Source organism: Manis pentadactyla, chromosome 3 (assembly GCF_030020395.1).
Source record: "Manis pentadactyla isolate mManPen7 chromosome 3, mManPen7.hap1, whole genome shotgun sequence".
NCBI classification, from domain to species: domain Eukaryota; kingdom Metazoa; phylum Chordata; class Mammalia; order Pholidota; family Manidae; genus Manis; species Manis pentadactyla.
The window spans coordinates 83908735-83931472 of record NC_080021.1 but is presented as its reverse complement, the minus strand read 5'-3'; the positions used below and the strand labels follow the sequence as shown (position 1 = coordinate 83931472).

The window sequence follows — 22738 nt, the reverse complement described above, 5'->3', positions numbered from 1 at the left end:
TTGTAATTTTTAAGTTAAGCAAGACATTATCATGTGAGTGACACATAGCTGATGATGTATGGCCTTTAACTAATAGTTTTAGAGACTAGACTTACCTTGGGGATTGCTTCAATAGAAAAATAATCACATGAATAAAATAAATTCCTACTCAATTTTAGATAACATATCTGCAATGTTATTTTGATTAATCTGATAAAAAGTACAATATTGGTGTGTGTTAAATACATGATTTCAGAAAGGTGATATTTGATCTTACTATTAAGAAGAAATTTAAACAATTCAAGTCATATTATACACTGCATTACTTTGCAAGACTTAGAAAAACTATCCTGTATAAAAGCTTTATCAGTTTTCTTACTCTAATGAATTTTTCCTTCAAAAGGGCTTTCTATTATTGTACTTTTAGATAAGGTATAATCTGTGCTGTTAATTTTTCAGCACAGAATCTTAAATACATAAAATGAGGAAAGTGGGACTGTCATAACAATGTCATGTAAAAATTCATGCCAAAAGTTAAGTGAAACCATTTTTCCGTCTGTACTATGACTACAAAATCTCTCTCTACTTCATATGGACACAAAGATTTCAGAATATCTGCTTGAAGAAAGGAAAAATAGAGGCTGGAGCCAGTTTTCAAACTTAATTTCTGATTCATAATTTTCTAGAATTAGAAACAAGGCAAATAATACTCAATTCTTTAATGACTATTTTGTTGCCTTTCTGGAAAGTGGGAGTTTTGATGCATTTTTTTCAATATGCAGCTTTTCACAAAATATAAAATGTGTCAGTTTAGTTTCACTTATTGAATAGAGTTAACATTAGGTATCTCTTGAAAATGAGAAATCCAACAACTTTAAAAAATAAAATTTCTGTCTCCTTTCTCAGAAGCACAAATAATTATGACTTTTAAGTAGTGAGCACTAATCAGTTAAACAACTAGAATTTCAACAAACTAAAAACAAGAATTACATCACAAATTTGAAACCCAGGGGGAAAAAGGAGAGTATAACTAACCTTGGCAAAGAATGTGTCCATTTCCTTCTCTCTACGTTTGCTATTGATCTCTGCTAACCTCTCAGTAGTCCTGTGGAGAGTGGTGAAAACAAATGCTTATTATTTCATTTTTCCCTAAGTGATACCTAAATACCTTGCATTAAAAAAAGTCACTGCAATACTAAATTGAATTTCTTACAGAACAGTGTTTCAGCATTGAAAATCTGTTGAAGATCTATTGTATACAATTAAGTACATGTTTTTCTAGGGTGACGCCTAACTAACAAGTAATTCAAAGTAGGGAAGGGAGAGAAATGGCTATTCATGATATAGATGGCTTAGAAGTAAAACTTCCTGCCTTCTGGAATGTCTGTATTTACAAGATTCATGAGGAGACACTTAAACCTATTTAGTAAACCAGTTCAGAGATAAAAGATAAAGCATCCATCAAAGACATTTTCGAGCATTTGCTTTGACCACCCTTTATGTCTCACTCACTATCTCAGAGAAATTAGGCATTAGGCACTGAGGCATAATTGAGAGCAACAATCTCTAGGGGAGGAAAAAGGGTGTGGGTGACCAAAGAAGACTAAAATAGCTCTGGAGGCAGTTAGCATGTAACATCGTCACCAAGGTATCCATCCTTTCTGTTTTCCATGCACTCCCTCAGGCAGACCACAGTGTTATTATTTTTTTTATTTTGGTATCACTAATCTACAATTACATGAGGAACATTATGTTTACTAGGAACCCCCTTCACCAAGTACCCCCCACAAACCCCATTACAGTCACTGTCCATCAGCATAGTAAGATGCTATAGAATCACTGCTTGTCTTCTATGTGATGCATAGCCCTCCCTGTGCCTCCCCCTACATTATACATGCTAATCATAATGTCCCCTTTCTTATCCCCCTCCTTATCCCTCCCTTCCCACCCATCCTCCCCAGTCCCTTTCCCTTGGGAACTGTTAGTCCAATTCTTGGGTTCTGTGATTCTGTTGCTGTTTTTTTCCTTCAGATTTTTTTTTGTTCTTTTACTCCACATATGAGTGAAATCATTTGGTACCTGTCTTTCTCTGCCTGGCTTATTTCTCTGAGCATAATACCCTTTAGCCCCATCCATGTTGTTGAAAATGGTCGGACTTGTTTTCTTCTTATGGCTGAATAATATTCCATTGTGTATACGCACCACATCTTCTTTATCTATTCATCTACTGATGGACAGTTAGGTTGTTCCCATTTCTTGGCTATTCTAAATAGTGCTGCGATAAACAGGGGTGCATCTGTATTTTTCAAACTGGGCTACTGTGTTCTTAGGGTAAATTCCTAGGAGTGGAATTCTTGGGTCAAATGGTATTTCTATTTTGAGAATTTTGAGGAACTTCCATACTGCTTTCCACAATGTTTGAACTAATTTACATTCCCACCAGCAGTGTAGGACGGTTCCCCTTTTCTCCACAACCTTGCCAACATTTGTTGTTGTTTGTCTTTTGGATGGTGGCAATCCTTATGATATCTCATAGTGGTTTTAATTTGCGTTTCTCTGATGACTAGCGATGTGGAGCATCTTTCCATGTGTCTGTTGGCCATCTGAACTTCTTCTTTGGAAAAGTGTCTGTTCTGCTCCTCTGCCCATTTTTTAATTGGATTATTTCCTTTTTGTTTGTAGAGGTGTGTGAGCTCTTTATATATTTTGGATGTCAACCCTTTATCAGATCTGTCATTTATGAATACATTCTCCCATACTGTAGGATGCCTTTTTGTTCTATTGATGGTGTCCTTTGCTGTACAGCAGCTTTTCAGCTTGATATAGTCCCACTTGTTCATTTTTGCTTTAGTTTCCCTTGCCTGGGGAGATATGTTCATGAAGAAGTCGCTCATGTTTATATCTAAGAGGTTTTTGCCTATGTTTTTTTCTAAGAGTTTTATGGTTTCATGACTTACATTCAGGTCTGTGATCCATTTTGAATTTACTTTTGTGTATGGGGTTAGACAATGATCCAGTTTCATTCTCTTACATGTAGCTGTCCAGTTTTGCCAATACCAGCTGTTGAAGAGGCTGTCATTTTCCCATTGTATGTCCACAGCTCCTTTATCGTATATTAATGGACCATATATGTTTCGGTTAATGTCTGGAGTTTCTATTCTGTTCCACTGGTCTGTGGCTCTGTACTTGCGCTGTTACCAAATTGTATTGATTACTGTGGCTTTGTAGTAGACCTTGAAGTTGGGGAGTGAGATCCCCCCACTTTATTTTTCCTCCTCAGTATTTCTTTGACCATTTGGTGTCTTAGGTGGTGCCATATGAATTTTAGAACTATTTGTTCCAGTTCGCTGAAGAATGCTGTTGGTATTTTGATAGGGATTACATTGAATCTGTAGATTGCTTTGGGCAGGATGGCCATTTTGACAATATTAATTCTTCCTAGCCAAGAGCATGGGATGAGTTTATATATGTTAGTGTTTTCTTTAATTTCTCTAAGAGTGTCTTATAGTTTTCAGGGTATATGTCTTTCACCTCCTTGGTTAGGTTTATTCCTAGGTATTTTGTTCTTTTGTGAATGGAATTGTTTTCCTGATTTCTCTTTCTGTTAGTTCATTGTCAGTGTATAGGAAAGCCACAGAATTCTGTGTATTAATTTTGTATTCTGCAACTTTGCTGAATTCTGATACTAGTTCTAGTAGTTTTGGAGTGGAGTCTTTAGGGTTTTTTATGTACAATATCATGTCATCTGCAAATAGTGACAGTTTGACTTCTTCTTTACCAATCTGGATGCCTTGTATTTCTTTGTTTTGTCTGATTGCCATGGCTAGGACCTCCAGTACTATGTGGAATAACAGTGGTGAGAGCGGACATCCCTGTTTTGTCCCCGATCTCAGAGGAAAAGCTTTCAGCTTCTCGCTGTTCATTATGATGTTGTCTGTGGGTTTATCAAATATGGCCTTTATTATGTTGAGGTACTTGCCCTCTATTCCCGTTTTGCTGAGAGTTTTTATCATGAATGGCTGTTGAATTTTGTTGAATGCTTTTTCAGCATCTATGGAGATGATCATGTGGTTTTAGTCCTTCTTTTTATTTGGTGGATGATGTTGATGGATTTTCGAATGTTGTACCATCCTTGCATCCCTGGGATGAATCCCACTTGGTCATGGTGTATGATCCTCTCGATGTATTTCTGAATTCTATTTTCTAATATTTTGTTGAGTATTTTTGTATCTATGTTCCGTCCGTTGATATTGCTCTGTAATTTTCTTTTTTGGTGGGGTCTTTTCTTGGTTTTGGTATTAGGGTGATGCTGGCTTCATAGAATGAGTTTGGGAGTATTCACTCTACTTCAATTTTTTTGGAAATCTTTAAGGAGAAAGGGTATTATGTCTTCCCTGTATGTCTGATAAAATTCTATGGGCAATCCATCTGGCCTGGGGGTTAGGCCCTTGGGTAGTTTTTTGATTACCACTTCAATTTCGTTGCTGGTAATTGGTCCATTTTATTTTCTGTTTCTTCCTTGGTCAGTCTTGGAAGGTTGTATTTTTCTAGGAAATAGTCCATTTCCTCTAGGTTTTCCAGCTTGTTCGCATATTGGTTTTCATAGCATTCTCTAATAATTCTTTGTATTTCTGTGGGCTCCGTCATGATTTTTCCTTTCTTGTTTCTGATTCTGTTGATGTGTGTTGATTCTCTTTTTCTCTTAATAAGTCTGGCTAGGGGCTTGTCTATTTTGTTTATTTTCTCAGAGAATCAGCTCTTGGTTTCATTGATATTTTCTATTTTATTCTTCTCAATTTTATTGATTTCTTCTCTTACCTTTATTATGTCCCTCCTTCTACTGACCTTAGGGCTCATTTGTTCTTTTTTTTCCAATTTCAATAATTGTCACTTTACACGATTCATTTGGGATTGTTCTTTAAATATGCCTGGATTGCTATATACTTTCCTCTTAGAATTTATAATGGTTATATCCTCTTGTACTGACCCCTTTATCATTATGTAATGTCCTTCTTTATCTCTTACTTTCTTTGTTTTGAATTCTGTTTTGTCTGATACTAAAACTGCAACAGCTGCATTTTTCTCCCTGTTGTTTGCATGAAATATCTTTTTCCATCCCTCTACTTTTAGTCTGTGCATGTCTTTAGGTTTGAGGCAATTCTCTTGTAAGCAGCATGTAGAAGGGTCTTGCTTTTTTACCCATTCTATTACTCTGTGTCTTTTGATTGGTGCATTCAGTCCATTGACATTTAGGGGTGATTATTGAAATATATGTACTTATTTCCATTGCAGGCTTTAGATTCGTGGTTACCAAAGGTTCAAGGTTAGCTTCTTTACTATCTTACCATCTAACTTAACTTGCTTATTGAGCTATTGTAAACACTGTCTGATGTTTCTGTATTTCTCTACCTTCTTATTCCTCCTCCTCCATTCTTTATATGTTGGGTGTTTTATTTTGTGCTCTTTTGTGTTTCCTTTGATTGCTTTTGTGTGTAGTTAATTTTATTTATTGCCTTTAGTTAGTATTTGGTTGGTCTGCTTTCTTTGCTGTGATTTTATTTTCTCTGGTGACATCTATTTAGCCTTAGGAGTGCTCCCATCTAGAGCAGTCCCTCTAAAATACCCTGTAGAGGTGGTTTTTGGGAGGCAAATTCCCTCAACTTTTGCTTGTCTGGGAATTGTTTAATCCCTCCTTCATATTTAAATGATAATCCTCCAGGATACAGTATTCTTGGTTCAAGGCCCTTCTGTTTCATTGCATTAAATATACATGCCATTCTCTTCTGTCCTGTAATGTTTCTGTTGAGGTCTGATAATAGCCTGATGGGTTTTCCTTTGTAGGTGACCTTTTTTCTCCCTCTGGCTACCTTTAATACTCTGTCCTTGTCCTTGATCTTTGCCATTTTAACTATTATGTATCTTGGTGGTGTCCTTCTTGGGTCCCTTCTGTTGGGTATCCTGTGAACTTCTGTCATCTGAGAGACTATTTCCTCCCCCAGTTTGGGTAAGTTTTCAGCAATTATTTCTTCAAAGACAGTTTCTATCTCTTTTTCTCTCCCTTCTTCTTCTGGTACCCTTCTAATGTGAATATTGTTCCATTTGTATTGGTCACACAGTTTCTTCATAATCTTTCATTCCTGGAGATCCTTTTATCTCTCTCTGTGTCAACTTCTCTGTGTTCCTGTTCTCTGATTCCTATTACATTAATGGCCTCTTCCACCTCATCCAGTCTTCTCTTAAGTCCTTCCAGAGATTGTTTTATTTCTGTATTCTCCCTCCCAACTTTATCCATTAGCTCCTGAACATTTCTCTGTAGCTCCATCAGCATGCTTATGACCTTTATTTTGAATTCTTTTTTAGGAAGATTGGTTAAATCTATGTCCCCAGGTTCCCTCTCGGGGGATGTCAGAGTTATTCTTGTCTGGATCAAATTCTTCTGCCTTTTCATGGTGATAGAGGTAGTCTTGGGCATTTGGTGTGTATGTCAGCTGGGAGAACAAAGTCCCTTCTGGCTTGCTGTTCGCCTTCCTTTCCTGAGAGAACAGCGACCCCTGGCAGCTTGTGCTGGGCAGTTGCGCACAGACCGTGCCTCTGAGTCTTCCCCTGATGGCTGCGGAGTAGGCTCTGGGCAGTTGCTGTGGGTCTGGCCTCTCCCAAGCTGCTCACTGCCATGGCGGGGCTGCACTGGAGGGGGAATGGACAGAAGGCTGTTGATCGTTGTGAGGAGCCTAAGAGCTGTGCTGCCTTACAGGGGGTAGAGCACCCATAGTTCTCCGGGGTTCCCAGCTGCTGAGCTGAGTGTGCCAGGATCCTTCCATCCAGCTGTGAGACCCCTGTCCCTTTAAGACTTTGAAAAAGCACTCGCTTTTCTTTTGTGCAACGGGCACCGTTTGTGGGGACCCGCTTGTAGATTTTACTGTTCTGTTTCCCTAATTTCCAGCAGACTACGCACTGTGTGTCTGTGCTCCTGGTGTGGATGACTACGGCTGGGTATTTAGCAGTCCTGGGCTCCCACTCCCTCCCCATTGCGACTCCTTTTCTCCCACTGGGGAGTGGGGTTGTGGGGGCGCTCGGGTCCCACCGGGCCACGGCTTGTATCTTACCCTCTTCGTGAGATGCTGAGTTCTCACAAATGTAGATGCAGCCTGGCTGTTGTACTGTATCTTCTGGTCTCTCTTTTAGAAATAGTTGTATTTGTTTTTATTTTAAAAAATATGTATGGTTTTGGGAGGAGATTTCCGCTGCCCTACTCATGCCGTCATCTTGGCTCCTCCCCCCACAGTGTTATTTTTAACCACTTTGTGAATTATAGTGCTGTTCATCCCTATGTCAGTCTTTATTTCAGATGGATGCCTTTATGTAGAGTAGAAAAATTATGATAGTTTTTTCCATGAAGCCCTCTAGTGGTAACACCAAAGATTACAATCAGGAAAACAAAACTTCCATGCAGTGGATATGCTAATGTGAGGAAAATGGAAGGTTCTATTGCCAGGATCCTCAACAGAACCTAAACTGGTCGATTTAATTGCCCTGCTGCTAGGCTACTGCCTCCACACCCATAGGCAATAAGCTATTAGTGGCCGAGTCATTATATAAAGACTCCTTCCCAGAGGCAGAGATGTAGATTACGGACCTGCAGACTGTTGGGTGCATGTGATTCTAGTGTCCAGCTATTGATGGGAGAATAGAGCCAGGTAGAAACCTTTTAACCCCAGGAACGTTCCCTTGTCATTTCTCCATCTCACTGAATTCATAGTGAACTTGCCTGGAACTGAAGCCCTCAGGCAAGACAGCTGAGTAGTAGTACTTGGCCCTTTGAGTTTAAGATGTAATCTTCCAAAAAATAGTTAAACTCATTAATATTTCTGTTTAGTGGAATTCTTTAGAAGTATTTTATAATAATATCACTGTCTAAGTTACAAAGCTTCAAAAACAATGAGCCTCAAGACTAGTAGATCAGGTTAACTATGAAAATATTAAAAGGAAAAAATAAAGTCATTTAAAACCAACAAGGGGAGAGGGGTACAAAAACTCTTGGAGGAACATTTTAAATGTAAGTTCATTTACAAACATCATTTTCCAGAATATACTATCCAGTTACCTTTCATTCCTACTAATCTTATAAACCTGGCTCCATAGAAATAATGCTTTAGAGGCAAACTAATGAGCTTAATTTATTTTCTATGATTCTGTTTTGACTTACTTGTCTAGTTGATTTGCCAATGACAGGCTGGTATTTACTTCTTCTCTGTGTAATTGTTTATATTTCTCCAATTCAGCTCTAATGGAATCTTCCTGAGAAATTTTTTTGGAGAGCTGAAACTCGAGATCTTTAATTCTGAGTTCCATTTGCATTCTAAATGAAGAATTATCCTTCTCTCTCCACTGCTGTAATCTCTTTTGTGCTTCATCCTTTAAAACAAATTAAAAGAATGCGTTTTTTAAGTAAGTATAATCTGAATAATTATAGCATATTTGTTTCCCTTAGTTTTGACTCAGTGTTTCAGAAAGCAATTTTAAATGTGAAAAAAAGACTTGAAGTTTAATATATTTACCTTAACCTCATTTGAATTAAATCTGCATTATAAAAATTAGGTTGAGTCATTCTTATTTTAGTACTCATATAATCTGACATTTCAAAGAATAACAATCTATAGTTAAAATATTTAAACAATATAATCCAAGAATATGGTATACTTTTAAAATCACAATTTCCTTTTCCTCTTGTCAGCCAGTCTTGAAAATTCTAAATGATTGTCTAATGAGAATGATTCTGAAAGATAGATTTTGTGATAATGATGGAAACTGAAATATTTAGGAGAAACACATGCTACCATCCTTCCAGAAATGTATGAAACCAACTGGCATAAAAGTAGAGGAAACAGAGATAAATGTATACATCGAAAATGTAATCTGCAGGGAGATGAAATAAGGCACATTACAGATTAATAAATTAACCTGTAAAAACCAATCTACTTCTTTTAATTTTTCTCCTGTTTTCTGTCTTGCTCTTTCTTCAGTGTCCCGTCTGTACTGTTCCAACTTATTGTGTTCCAGTGAAATCCTTGCCAGGTGAGTTTTAAGGTTTCTGACTTCTGAAGATGAAACTTCCAGTTTTCTTGAAAGATCAACAACCTACATGAATGAAATAAGTGAGTTTGGTAATGAAAGAAGACTGAGAATGGCCCAAGTCAAAGCCAGTATCAATTAAAATAAATTAAGTTATAATAAAATGTTACCCATACCATAGTAGAGTCTTAGAACACTGAACCTTGAATTGCTCAGAAATTCAAGAACAAAATTAAAACCACCAGGAGTCAAAATAATACACCCTTTGCTGCCATTTTTGCCATTACAACATTTGCACTTGGTTTTATGCTCTTATATTTTTATATTATTGTCACATGTTGTTTCTCCATAAAGTTATTATATGTCACCTCTCAGTAGGAAAGGTCCCCCATGCTAACAGTTCATAATTTAAAAAAAGTTTCAGAACTATCACATTGAGTTATTTAGCCCTAACTCAGTAAATGCCTCCCAAAATAAGACTCTAGTGATCTATAAATATGTATTTTAATGCCATAAGCCTTTTTCTCAACTACAAATGTTTTATGCTAATTCAAATCAGTTTCCAAGAAAAGGATTGTCACAGTTAAGGAGAATTCATATCTCCCAATATGGAATTTTAGTGAGATGAGCCATACATTTTTTTGAACAATACCACAACTCCATAGTGCTATCTTGTTATCTTTTGTTTCTTACCAACAAATAAGAAAACATAATTAACAAAAAGAAAACCTGTTGTAATTTCAGCGATACTGAGGTGGGAAGAACTACTTTTGTTTAGATACAGTGATTATTTGGTAAGATAAGGTGAGTGGATGTGGTTTTTACAAATTCTTACAAATTTTACATTTCCTGTGAAATTCCCTCCCCTTCCATATGTGTGGCCTCACTACCTCGTTTCTAGTGAAGAGCATATGGTGGAACTGCTGTGTGAACCCTAGGCTTGGTTAGAAAGTGTAAATACAGCTTCCATCTGATATTCTCGCTCTAGGGAGGCTCACCCTAGGAGCCCAGCCACCTTGCTGTGAAGCACCCCAGGGCACCAAGTGAATCCTCACAGAGATGTGCCAACTGAGACTGATGTAGCTTCTGTGCCAGCCAGAAGCTGACTTCAACTGCCAAACAAGTGCATGTGGCACCTTTAGGTGATTCTAGTCCCCAGTGGTGTATCATCCCAGCTGATGCCAAGTGGAGAAGAAAGAAGCTCGCCTCACTGAGCCTTGCCTAAACTGTAGATTTGTGAACAAAGTAAGTACTGTTTTGAGCCACTAGGTTTTGAGGTGGTTCATCATGCAGCAATAAATAACTGGCACAGATACTGATATTAAAAATGGGGTGCTGCCATTAAAGAAAAACAACTAAAACACATAAAGAGTGCCTTTGAACAGGGTGATAGGTGGAACCTGAAAGGAGGTGGAGAAGAGTCAGAATGAAAACCAGCAGGGCCTCCGGGAGCCTGTTAGTGGAAGCCTGATGGCCCCTGAAGGGGCTGACAGCAAGGGCTTCTAGGCAGGGAAAGACAGTGACACTGGAACCTGGAGGAAAGGGGACTCTTGCTCCAAAGCAGCTGAAAGTAAAGATCAGTGAGCAAGATAAGCTGAAGAATTTTACACATAAAGGAACTAGGGCTTACTAGGGTCAAATATCTGTTTCCCAATTACAGCCTTTCCTCATGTCTAATTGCCAAATAATTCTAAAAGAAATGACTTCTGAACTAAGATCAAATCCAGGGTGCTGCCAGGAGAAAACACAGCCTAAAGTTGCAGCCAAGACTGTAAAATCCTTTGTTAGGATCTCAGAAAGATTTACGGTGGTGCCTCAAATTCTTCTAAGGATCTTCAGAGTTTACACATTTTAAGGCACCATCCTACAACAGCTTCACAGGAAGCCCAAAGTGAAGAGCTTATCTCAAAATCACTCATGAGGGTCCCTTTCCTATTGGCATGAACCCCAATAAAATTCACAGGAAACTCAAGTTTTTAAAAACAGTATTAGCAAAAACACTGCCTGGTAGCCTGGACTGAGAGATGGAGAGAATACAAATGAAAAGAGGCCTTTGGGTCTTAGAAGTTCTACAGGGAGGAAGCAGGCTGAAAAAACAGATGCAAACACAGGTCATCTCTTATGAGGAAGACAGAACTGAGAGCTCAGAGGCACAGCAAAGGGCCACGGAGAGGCATTCCCATGATTAGGACTAAGTCTTCCTCAAAGAACTAGCAGCCTGCAGCAGGCTGCCTTTCAGAATTGCTATGGACTAATGTGTCTCCCATTTTCTATTCTGAATGAGAGTCTTGAGAAGGTCAGCAGAATGTTGGCTCTGTGGGTGGTGGTAGATAACTTGGCTCTTCAGTTCTCAATCTTTGTATTAAGAGGAATTGTACTCCAAGGGCTAAACTGTAGAAACCACAGCCCAGGCTCCTGTCCCATCTGCACCTGATGAAGATGTAAGATCTCAGACTCCAGCCTGAACTGGATGCCATCATCACTGAGGCTTGGCACACAGATACAGGGTAGGGGTGAGTGTGTTTTTCTTGTCTTTTCTTTTTTATGGAAATGTTTTATATATCTTGACCAGTGTTTTGGCTACATGGATATATACTTTTGTTGTTGTCTGTTTGGCTTTTTTATTTTAAGTATAGTTGACATACGATATTACACTGGTTTCAAGTATATAACATAGTGATTGGAGTGTGTTTTTCATGTGGGAGGGTAATTAAAAATTGTGCTTTTTAAACGTGTCTCTACTTTTAAAACATCCATTGATTTCTTTTAGAAAGGAAGGTTATGGACCAACCTTACTGACTTGCTCCCAGTGAACAGAATATGGTGAAGGTGATGCTGTATGAATTCCAAGGCTGGTTGGCCGGGATAGGCCAGGTGTTCCAGCTGCCCCGCCCAACTAAAGTCCCAGCCAGGGCCTGGCGCCAACAATCGGACATGTGAGTGAACTAGCCTCCAAATGACTCCAGCCTCAGCCTCCAAGCTGTCCCAGCTAAAGCTGAAGGAAGCAGAGACAAGCTGTCCTGGCCACACTTTCCTGACGGAGGTTTGTGAATAAGATAATGTTATTTAAGCTACTGAACCTGGGAGTTTATTAGGGTAAAACAGATAAACAGAAAAGTGGTGAAAAAAGGGATAATATGAAAACTAACTTATTTGTGGTGAACTGATTTTCATCAAGGGTGCCAAACAGTAGAAATGAGTCCCCTTTAAAATGAGTTATAATAAATGTGGAGATTAATTTATTAATGGTAAACAATGCTAATGAGAAGAAGCAGATGACTAGAAGACCTAAGAAGTTTTTCTAGGGTTCCTTTCAATTATAAATTCTTACCCTTAGGCATATATGCCTCTTCAGAACTTTTCCTCAAGTTAGGGGATAGGGAAGACTGGTAAGCAAGGAGAGACATAGGATTTAAAGAATAACAACTGAAATACTTTAGTAGCCAATAATGAGGCATTTTATCCGATTTCAATTAACTGAAATTCTAATAGACAGTATGGAGTATTTATTAGTCAGTCTAGCACTCAAGCTTCATTTTACTTGCCTCAGTGAGGAAATAAAGAGAACATTAAGGAATCATTTTTAATCTCAGTAGTAAAATAAATGCAGTGTCCTTTGGACTATTTAAGTACAATTTCTCCTTTATCTTACCTCAAGGCTGTCAGTATGGGGAGGTAAGACCATCTCATCTTTCTGTTGCACCATAGTACTTCTCCCTATCATACAATTTAGCTTTGAAATTCTGATTAAGTCAATTGTTTATTCAATGACTTGGTTGAATAATTACCTCACTTTTAAGAGTTGTACTCTTGACATTTTTTTTCCTTGGGATAGGAAGAAATAGGATTCTGTCAATTATGCATTGAGCTATGAAGTACAGCTATCCATCTCTTTCGATTTAAGTAAAAGGAGGTGGATACAGAGAACTGAGGTTTCTGAGAATTAAGGATCAGCACCAAGAACAAGGTTGGCCTCAGGATTACACACAAGAACCAGGTCAAAAGAAGATTTAATTGTGAATAGAAAGATGACAGATTAGCAAGACTTCCAAAGAGAAAGCCAAAAGCCCAGACTTCATCTCTTCCTTCCTAGATGGTGAAATCTATGGATCAGTCTATGCCCTATAGTGAGTCACTGAAACATAATGAACTACACAGACTGAATCAGCAGATCCTGTGAGCCAGACATGCAAATGGGAGTGAGGTGGAGGAACACTGGTGAGAGACTAAAGGTGTGAATGGAGAAAAGAAAGGGAATGGGCTCTACCTTTGTTGTTAGCCTGACTTCCCATCATGGCACGGTCAGCAGGGCACAAGCTGGACAAAGGCTCTCTGAAGCTAAAAGTGTCTGCATGAGCTGAGAGAAGCAAGTGGTACTATTCAAGATGACCGTGAAAGAGTCCTCACAATATTTGATTTGGTATTGGCATAAGGATAGACATGCAGCAACCGTATTAGAATTGGGGATACAAAATAAACTCTGGTGAACTGATTTTCAACAAGGGTGCCAAAAGGTTAAATGGATCAAAAATAATCTTTTTAACCCATGGTACTGGGGCCACTGAATATCCACATACAGAAGAATAAAATCAGACCTCTACTTCATAGCATATATACAAAGTTAACTCAACATGTAAGCGCAAAAATTATAAAACTCATAGGAAAAAACAAAGATGTGTATCTTTGTGACTGGATTTGGCAATGGTTTCTTAGATGACACCAAAGGAGAAAAGCAGATTAACTGGATTCATCAGGACAGTGAAAAGGCAAGCTATAGAATAGGAGAAAATACTTGAAAACCCTTTATCTGGTAATGGATCTGTATCTATAATATAGAAATAACTCTTGTAATTCACTTAGAAAAGACAGTCCAATATTAAAATAGGCAAAGGAATCAAACAGCCAGTTCTTCAAAGAAGATACCTGAATGGATAATAAGCATAGGAAAAGATGCTCAAAAACATTATTCATCAGAAAAATGCAAATCAAAACCACAGTGAGATGACATTTCACACCCACTATAGGATGGCTACAATAAAAAAGACAGATGATGACAGATGTTGTTAAGAATGTAGAAAAGCATCAGAACCCTCAAGCACCACTTGGGAAAGAGTAAATTAAGAATCTTACTTAACTTCCTGCCTTTTACTATGCTGTTTACAGCTGGGCCTGCATGCTAAATTAGTTGCCTGGGTTGCAAATTATTTGATTAGTGCTGAAGGAGAAAAAGACCAGCAGATAGGTAAAGTTAAAAAATAAATTGGGCCCGCATAATTAACACAATAAAGACATGGGCTATGCTGAGGTACCCTTCTTTACCTGGGGAATATTCAAACATTCCAGGCCAAGTTGTTCCTGGCTTTTTGAGTGTTAACTGATTAACTCTGGGTCTTTTTCAGTGGGCTTTTTCCTGGCCTTACTCTTTTTCCACCTCACTCATATCTATTTTTCTGACTAACAGCTGGATGTAGATAATTTTCTTAATTCTCTCTGTTTGGATACATACCATACATAATCTGAATCTTTCCACATTTTTACAGAATATCTAAAGGGGAAAGGAAATGAGGGAAGTATCTCATTTCAACTGGTTTATATAATGACCTTTTGTACAATTAACCTGAAATCCACAAAATAAATGTATTCTACATCTGCAACAGTGAAGGTAACAAAAATTACAATTTTCTGAAACATTCCATTAAACATTATGATGTGATTTTATTTGGCTTGCCTCATCATGGCAAAAGAGAGATCTGTAAAAAAAACAATGGTTGGTACTAAAAAACAAAGTCTCAACTGATGTGAAGAGTGATGCGTAATTTTGTTTTCCTAAGGATAAATATTGTAAGAAAAAATGGATAATATAAATGGTAGAACTAAAGTCAGAGTTTAAGAAATAAGTGCATTGTAAAGACAGAATTGTAATAAATTTGTTGTAATGAAAATATAAAAGCTGTCCACAGAAATTAATATTCTCAAACACTGTGTATTATTTCATTAGCTATAGATTAACTGTTGGTATGTTAAATTTCACACATACCTGACTTAGGGCTTGATTTAATTTCTTCTTTAAGTCCTGTCTCTCAATGGTATAGTAGGAGGTAGCTTCTAGCAAACTCTCTGACTCAAATCGTTGTATTTCCATGTCAGCCCATTCTTGTTGGAGTTGGTGTCTCACACGTACCTAATAATATACTTGTTGTTAATATATCACTCTAACATACGTGTTTTGAAAAATGTCACTGCATTCATCAATTCACCTTTTCCTCGTGCATACACATTCCTGGTTACTGAATTTTGTGTGATCCTCCTGCCTAATCAGTACTGTATACTTAAGACAATGAATTCAGCCCCACTATCCACTCCCCCTAAGAATTTGCAGAGCTTTACCGCCTAGGGAAGTCTCAAAAAAAAACCATATACGTGAGACTTGGAGGTGGTAAATTATATGTTGTGAAAGGTTTTTCCTCTTTTTTCCTAGTAACCTAAATTGACTTCAGAGTTCCTCACATACTGAATCCTCTGCGTGAGTCCTTGCAACAGACCCCATCTGAGAATAAATGTGAAGTCATGTCAGTGGGACTCAGGCCCTAGGTAACCAGGCCTCTACCTGCCTCCCTGACCTTGGCTCCTATAACGCACTCCATTCCTGCTATACACAAATCCTGCTGCCACTGCGCATTAGTCTGAAAAAGAGCTTCAATCACAGACAGTTACAGTTCTCTTTGTACTGGACACACTTATTATGTCCAGTAAGTTTGTTATGTACTAACCTAGGTCTTATAACCTGTCAACTACATTTCTCCTTGAAATGAGAATTGTGAGCAAACTATTTGTAAATAAGTTTGAAGTAGATTTCAAATAGCACTGGGAAAAATCAAATATGGTTTTTTGCTATACGTCATCACATTTGTTTTAAATTACGATGTATTGGTGAGCAGAAGCCTTTAAACAGGTCATAATACATGATTTGAGACTAAAATGTTTCCAAATTTAATTCAAATTGACATGAATCAAAATAAAATTACACCAACTGAAAATGTATAAAAGCTGCTGAAGGAAAAGGACTCTGACATACAGCATCGGCCCTTCATCTCATCTGGGAAATCTGGAATAACTGTCAAGGTGATCCACTTGATTGAATCTAGAGGTTCATTTTAAGTATGAGCATTTCCACTTATCTGCTTCGTCACAGTATTAAAATGTGATGACACAAAGACTAAAATTATTATTTAAGCAGTATAAGACTAAATTATAAATGAACATAGTCAACACAAATGTCTTTCTTCAAAATAAAGCACCTGCCAAATTAATTTTTTTGCTGGATACAAGCACGCCTTTAAGATATTTATAGTCTATATCCTTTTTATATTCAATAGACTCAACACTTTCCCATAATCAAATATTACTTTGAATTTTCTTTCAGGAATTTTGAAAAATGTTTATTTTCCTGGATACTTACTTCTAGTTCTCTTTTCTCATTTTCACCTTGATTCATTCTTTCTTTGAGATGATTAAAATCATCGAGTAATTCTTTATTCCTTCCTTCTAGGGTAAGACATTTTTCCCTTTCAGTTTGGAGTTCATTTTTAGCTTTGTTCTGAGCAGTATCCCGTTGCTGTCGGAGCAACTCATTTTCACTTTGTAGTTGAGATAATCTCTTTTCTAAGAACTCCTGCTTTCTGATGTATTTATTCAGTTTATCTTGTTTGTTCTCATACTTGTGTTCAATGTTCTTCTTTTGACAGCGTATGTGGCTTAGGTCTCTTTCCACACTTTCTAAGTCCAAAGTCTTTTCTCTAAGGGCATCTCTGGTGTGACTCAGCTCAATTTCCAGGCTACTGACTTTACCTTCAGCTTTAGAAAGCTGTCGAGAAAGAACGCTCATGTTTTCTTCCTGATTAGACAGAAACCACTCATTTCTTGCTCTAAGACTATGGAAAGCAAATTCTAGTTCTCTTTCTGATGCCTGACTTTGCTCATGATCACGGGTAGCAGTAGATAGTCTAGAATTGTCTGATACAACTTCTGTCTCCAATCTTTCTCTGCTTGCTTTTTCATTCTGCAACTTAGAATATAGCATTGTATTCTCAGATGTCAGGATGTCAAGCTGTCCACCATAGTGGAACATTACTTTTGTAGATGTTTCCTTAATCACTGTTTTCTTTTGAAGATTATCTTTTTCTTTTGTAATTTCAGTGTCCTCAAGATATTTCTTTTCTTTCTGATTTTTCATCGTTTGTGTTTCTGGTTTTAGCATGGCAATTTTATCCTGCAACATGTAGATTTTAAGCAATAGATGTTCATGACTATCAGAAATCTAAGTAAAAGGAGACTTTCAGCTAGCACTCAATTAAAAGACTTATCATGATTTCCTCTGAAAATAGGGGACAACCCGAATGTTTATACAATGAAAACTTTTGTGATTAATGGATATCCAACTGAAAAAAACTAAGTTGGATCCAAATCTCAAACTTTATTCAAAATTTAACTGAAGAATTACAACTCAGAAGGCATAAAATAGAATAATAATGAATCTAACTACACTTAAAAATTGACTTCAAAGTCTGAAATCTAACCAATTCAGTTACCCTAGAGTAAGAGCCTTAGATCGGCATATATTTGGGCATATTTTATTTCCTAAAATTCTTTTTCCTAAAGATCACCAAACTTCTGTTTAACTCATTTGTGATGAGTTTTAAATATTTTTTTTACTCAATTTGCCTAGTTTGATCCACATTTCCTCACACTTTTGCATGAGGAAGACCTGAATATATAGATATATTCTATGACATTCCTCATTCATTTTTGCAAGTAGTAAAATTTTAGACTTCCTATTAAGTGATCTATTGACTCTGAAGGACTAGTTCAAAAGGTAATTTCATTTAAACTATGTTACAACATTAAAGCATAGTCAACGATATTAAACCAGAAATTAAAATTTTTTATATACCTGTGGGTGGTTATGGTCACTTCCATCAGGCCGTTCTTCTTCTTTTTTTGACATCATTATGAAGTCTTGTTCTGCTGACAAATTGATATATTCAGTTAAATTGAACTACAACAGAATGGTTCAATAAAAGTGATACTCTTAAAAAAAGAGAAAATAACATTTTATCAATTGAGAGTTTAAATTAAGCTTAATCTTTATCTGAATACTTACTTAGGAAATACTTCTAAATTATGTACAACTTCAACAAACACTTGGGAAATACTAGAAATTGCCAGGATAAAAGCATACAAACATGTAAAACCCTCATTCAAAAATCCATCCATCCAACATCAAACAAAATAATCAGAAACAAAACAAAATTTAAAAATGCATGCAGAAGAAACATATAAAGCCGCAAGGTACTCTATTTTCTACCTCAGAAGTGTACGATCTTAACAACATGCTAGGCTTCACCTACATTATTTAGGAACCAAAATTATTACTTTCTGTGACTTTATTGGGGTATATACCACCCCTCCTTTTACCTGAAATGTTTGGCTGCACTATTTGACAAACTCCTCTTCCTTTTTCAAGATTCAGACTGCTGTATAAAGCCTTCCCTTACCATGGCGGTCTTTCCCCCTAAGAATAGGTGTTTCTTTGGGCCTACCTTAGTGTTTTATAGATTTCTCTTGTATTTCTTTACCATATGAGCTGTAAATTATCATCTACGTGTTTGTCCCCTTTGCTCCGAAACTATAGGGGATAGTCTCGTAAATCATCTTTGTATAAATAGTCATTATTTACTTTACTCAATTGTTATTTATTGAGTTCCAGCTAAATACTTTAAAATTTTAAAGAAGACCGTGGACAACAGGAATCAGGAATGGGTTTTTAGAGACAATGCCTGTGCTGATTAAACAGTGAGGTTAGCCAGAACCAAACGGGGAGTGGGCAGGAATGCGGAGAGCATGCAGGACCATTGCAAGACAGGCAGAGCAGCACATGATGGGGTGACTATCTGACTGAAATTCAGGGATTGGTGAGGCTGGCATGCCCAGCAGTTCAGAATGCCAGAGAAGAGGGTGGGCAGTAGAAAAGGCTGATGGTAGGGAGTTAGGTAGGAGTCAGATTACCAAAGCCTTCCTTATATGTAATTTTGGATGCCTGGGCATACATGTGTTTTAGGGTGCTTCGTGTTGTATTTACAGCTGAGACAGGTCATGAGGGCAACCGAATAAATGGGAGGAGACATATTATAAGGCATTAATGCAAAATAAAGGTGATACAGGCCTGAAATGAGATGTTTCTGGAAATATATTTAGGATATAAAATTACCAGGGCTCATCATAAAATTAAGGTCCCTGGAAAACTAACTCTGCTCATTACTTTGTAAAAGGTATCAGATAAGAAGAGCAATGGTCCCCATGAACTGTTCTAAGTTGCTTATATTTAAATCTGTAGTTTTTCTATCTCACATCTTCCAATGCAGCAGGAACTTGTGTAGATGTTTCATTTTAAATGTCCTGCTTTTTAGGTCTGCCCAACTTGTGAGGAAATAGAGCAAACAAGTCAGTTCTACAGGTAACCAATGGGGCTGACAGCTCAATGTCATCACTACTCTCAGATATAACTAAAAATCTTTTGTAAACTACATTGTTAATTCTAAAGGTAAAAAGAAAAAGAAGATAAAACTATAGGGGTAGGAAAAATATTATATAATATTTTAGTAGATACCTGAGCCTATGACTGATAAAGGGCACTGAATTAACTGGTGCATAAAGTTAGAATACACATTACATGTGGTTAATCAGTAGACACATTACATGTGGTTAATAACAGACTGGTTGTCCTAGCAGTATTAAAATTGGTTTTCTGTATATTAGTTTTAAATGATACAATCCTCAAAACAACCAACACTCCTTGTGAATTATTTATTCATTAAAAAATTGTAAGACAAGTTGCAGACTATGTGTACATATTGGAGGCGGCACTGTGTAGTAAATTCCCAATAATTCCCATTACTCCTGGGAAAGCCAACTCTAAATTACATAAAGTCATAGAAAATACAAGTAATATTTAAATTTTTGGCTTTGGAAGGTGCTCTTTTAGTTACACTTAATGTAGCTGTAACTAATACTTGTGAATTCAGGGCTATAAAAATAAAGCCAGGAGACTACGTTTGGTCTGAGTAGGCAATCTTTCGCTATCTACCTAGTTTCCCAAACAGTCCCTAAACTCTAAACACAATCCTGCTACACACTCTTAAGTATGTTGTCAATACTAGCCTAGAAGAAATTACCTTTTCTCCTAATTCTCTGTTATTTATATATTGTTTTGGGAGTGAAAGAATGCCAATCCTTGCTAAAAGGTATTCTGTTTGCTTGTAGGTTGCATACAAAGAGTAACCACAAAGATTTTGTCACAAAATGATTTTTGAAAAATCAAACTACATGAAGCCATGCAGAGGTGATCAGGGTTGAATTCCCCGTGCTTTTCTTCTTACCTTCTGTGCTCTCTCTGTCCTCTGGAAGCTGTGATTCACATAGGTCAGAGTTTATAATCCTCTAACAGAAACACAGCTCCAATTTAATCTTTCCTTTATCTCTGTGGGTCATCTGTCCAAATTCTGTGGATGCTGACTGATTTTTGTTCATTGACAGTGACACAAATGGACACTTACCTTCAGTTTTCAGATCCCCAGAAGTCTGACTGGACGCATCACTGACAGTGATGCTAGGAGAATCTGAACCTGGAAAATCGGAAAACAAGGTTTCCATGTGTTAGTCTGTAAGTAATGATACAAACTTGTCTAACTCATGCAACGTATTTATCAGAGAAGCACTCCCACATCCTCCCCTCCCCACTGAGACACACTGCTCCCTCACCGCTTACATGGGCATTTTTCATGTCCTGTACTGCCATTCAAGTAGGCAAGCCTAATTAACCACTGTCCCTCATTTTTTCTACTTTTATGTTTTCTACTATCACTTACTTTGACTTGCTCATCAATCTCTATTACCTATTCTATATTCTCTAGAGCTTTGTTTATCAGGAATTAAGATTCTTCAAGGTATGAATTTTGTTCTTATTAATGAAATTTATGGGTAACCACGTATTTTACATTTAAACATGCATAAAAGGTACTGGGTGCTCTTGAGACATAGATTTCAAAAAAGCTTCAGTGAATGGCATCACTTTAATTATAGTATGCACCAGTATTTTCAGAATTCACTTGATAAACCTGGAATGAACACAGTCAATTTATGTGAGAAAAGATAGCCTTCAGTGACCTGTTTCCATGTAAAAAGAGGGTAAGTCAAGGCCAGAGTGCCATGAGATAGGAAATTAATAACAACACTTTCTTTTTCTTGAGACAAAATCATCAGATTTAAACGTTTTTAAAGAAGTGAGCAAAAAAAAGAAATTTGGATGGAAACTTTGAAGCCCTTCCATCACAAGGACTGCTAAAAGTTTGATCCATGAGCCCCACCTGGGTTAAAGTGGTGGTTGTGAAGCATCACCTGGGAGTCCCTGGAATCCCAAGATCCATCTGCTCATGGGGTCCAAGAGGTCCAAGTATTTTTGCTATAAAGCTCAATGTTACTTGCCATTTCCATTCTCATTCTGTTTACAAGCACATAGTGTAATGTTCCAGAGATATGGTATGTGAAACATCAGAGCTCTAATGGCTAATGTGATGCATGATCATGTACATTTGTATTAAAAAATTTTCAGTTTTAACTTCTAATGTGATGACTATCAATAGATAGAACCCATTTAACTAAAAGTTCCTGGGAATTCTCAGTAATTTTTAATAATATAGAGGAGTCCTAAGACCAAAACATTTCAGAATTACTGTTTTAAAAATCTACCAAATATTAGGGTATAAATACTTTGTCCATTTTTAATAATCAAAGACTTCTCTCTCACACACACACACACACACATACACACAGTCTGCTAATTGGAACATCTGGGTGGCTTAATATCATTAGTGTTAAGATGTGATAAAAACAATTGACATGTAAGCAAGAAGTTTTACTCTAGGTACATGAAGGATAGAAATCAAATAAGCTTTCTAAAACACTGGAAAACTCTCAAAGTCTAATAATTAACCTCTGGGAATTCCCTAAGATAGGGATTTTAAACTGGGAATGTCAGGGTATCAAAACATAAAAGTAGAAACTTCTGAATTAAAGGTTTTATTTTAAAAATCTCCTTTTCAAATGGTTATAAGCCTTTTTTTCAAACATGGATACCAACAATAACATCTGCCATATTTATGTACAGCCCTTTAATTAAACTTAAAAAAAAGAAACAATTAGGAATAAGAACACTGTGAGCATTTCAAATATTTTAGTATACTTCTTTTCAGAGTTAAACGTGTATTACAAACTTTACCTGCTCCGGATGTTTGTGTTGCCTTCTCTGCTACTCTTTTATAGCCGACAGAGTCTTTTGCTTCTGTGGCAGGCTGAATGGGTTTTGAAACAAGGTGAATAATAAATAACTTACATTTCATACAATCTGTGGTTACTAAATCAAGATAAAAATATGTAAATTTTACCTCGATGTGATATTTTTCATCCGAACCTAGAAAGCAAAAGGGATATGTAATCAGTGCTACATTAATGAGAAAGCCAACTATATATTCATGGCAGATATAGTGCTAAGCTGAATCCTCATGCTTGGCTATGAAAATTATTACATTAGGATTTGGTGCTTTGTGATATTTGAGTGTTTAGGACAGCAACAAGA

General features: G+C 37.0%; 1 protein-coding gene across 1 annotated transcript in view; it reads right to left on the bottom strand.

Moving 5' to 3' along the window:
* LOC118923551 (ankyrin repeat domain-containing protein 26-like) overlaps positions 1–22738 on the bottom strand; it is a 70048-nt gene that overhangs the window by 3866 nt on the left and 43444 nt on the right. The window contains exons 10-14 of the mRNA XM_057499341.1: positions 17999–18069; positions 15086–15229; positions 8938–9114; positions 8183–8391; positions 1015–1084 (exon numbers count right to left, since the gene is read on the bottom strand). Of these exons, the coding sequence (XP_057355324.1) occupies positions 1015–1084; positions 8183–8391; positions 8938–9114; positions 15086–15229; positions 17999–18069 (671 nt within the window). The remainder of the gene's footprint in view (positions 1–1014; positions 1085–8182; positions 8392–8937; positions 9115–15085; positions 15230–17998; positions 18070–22738) is intronic.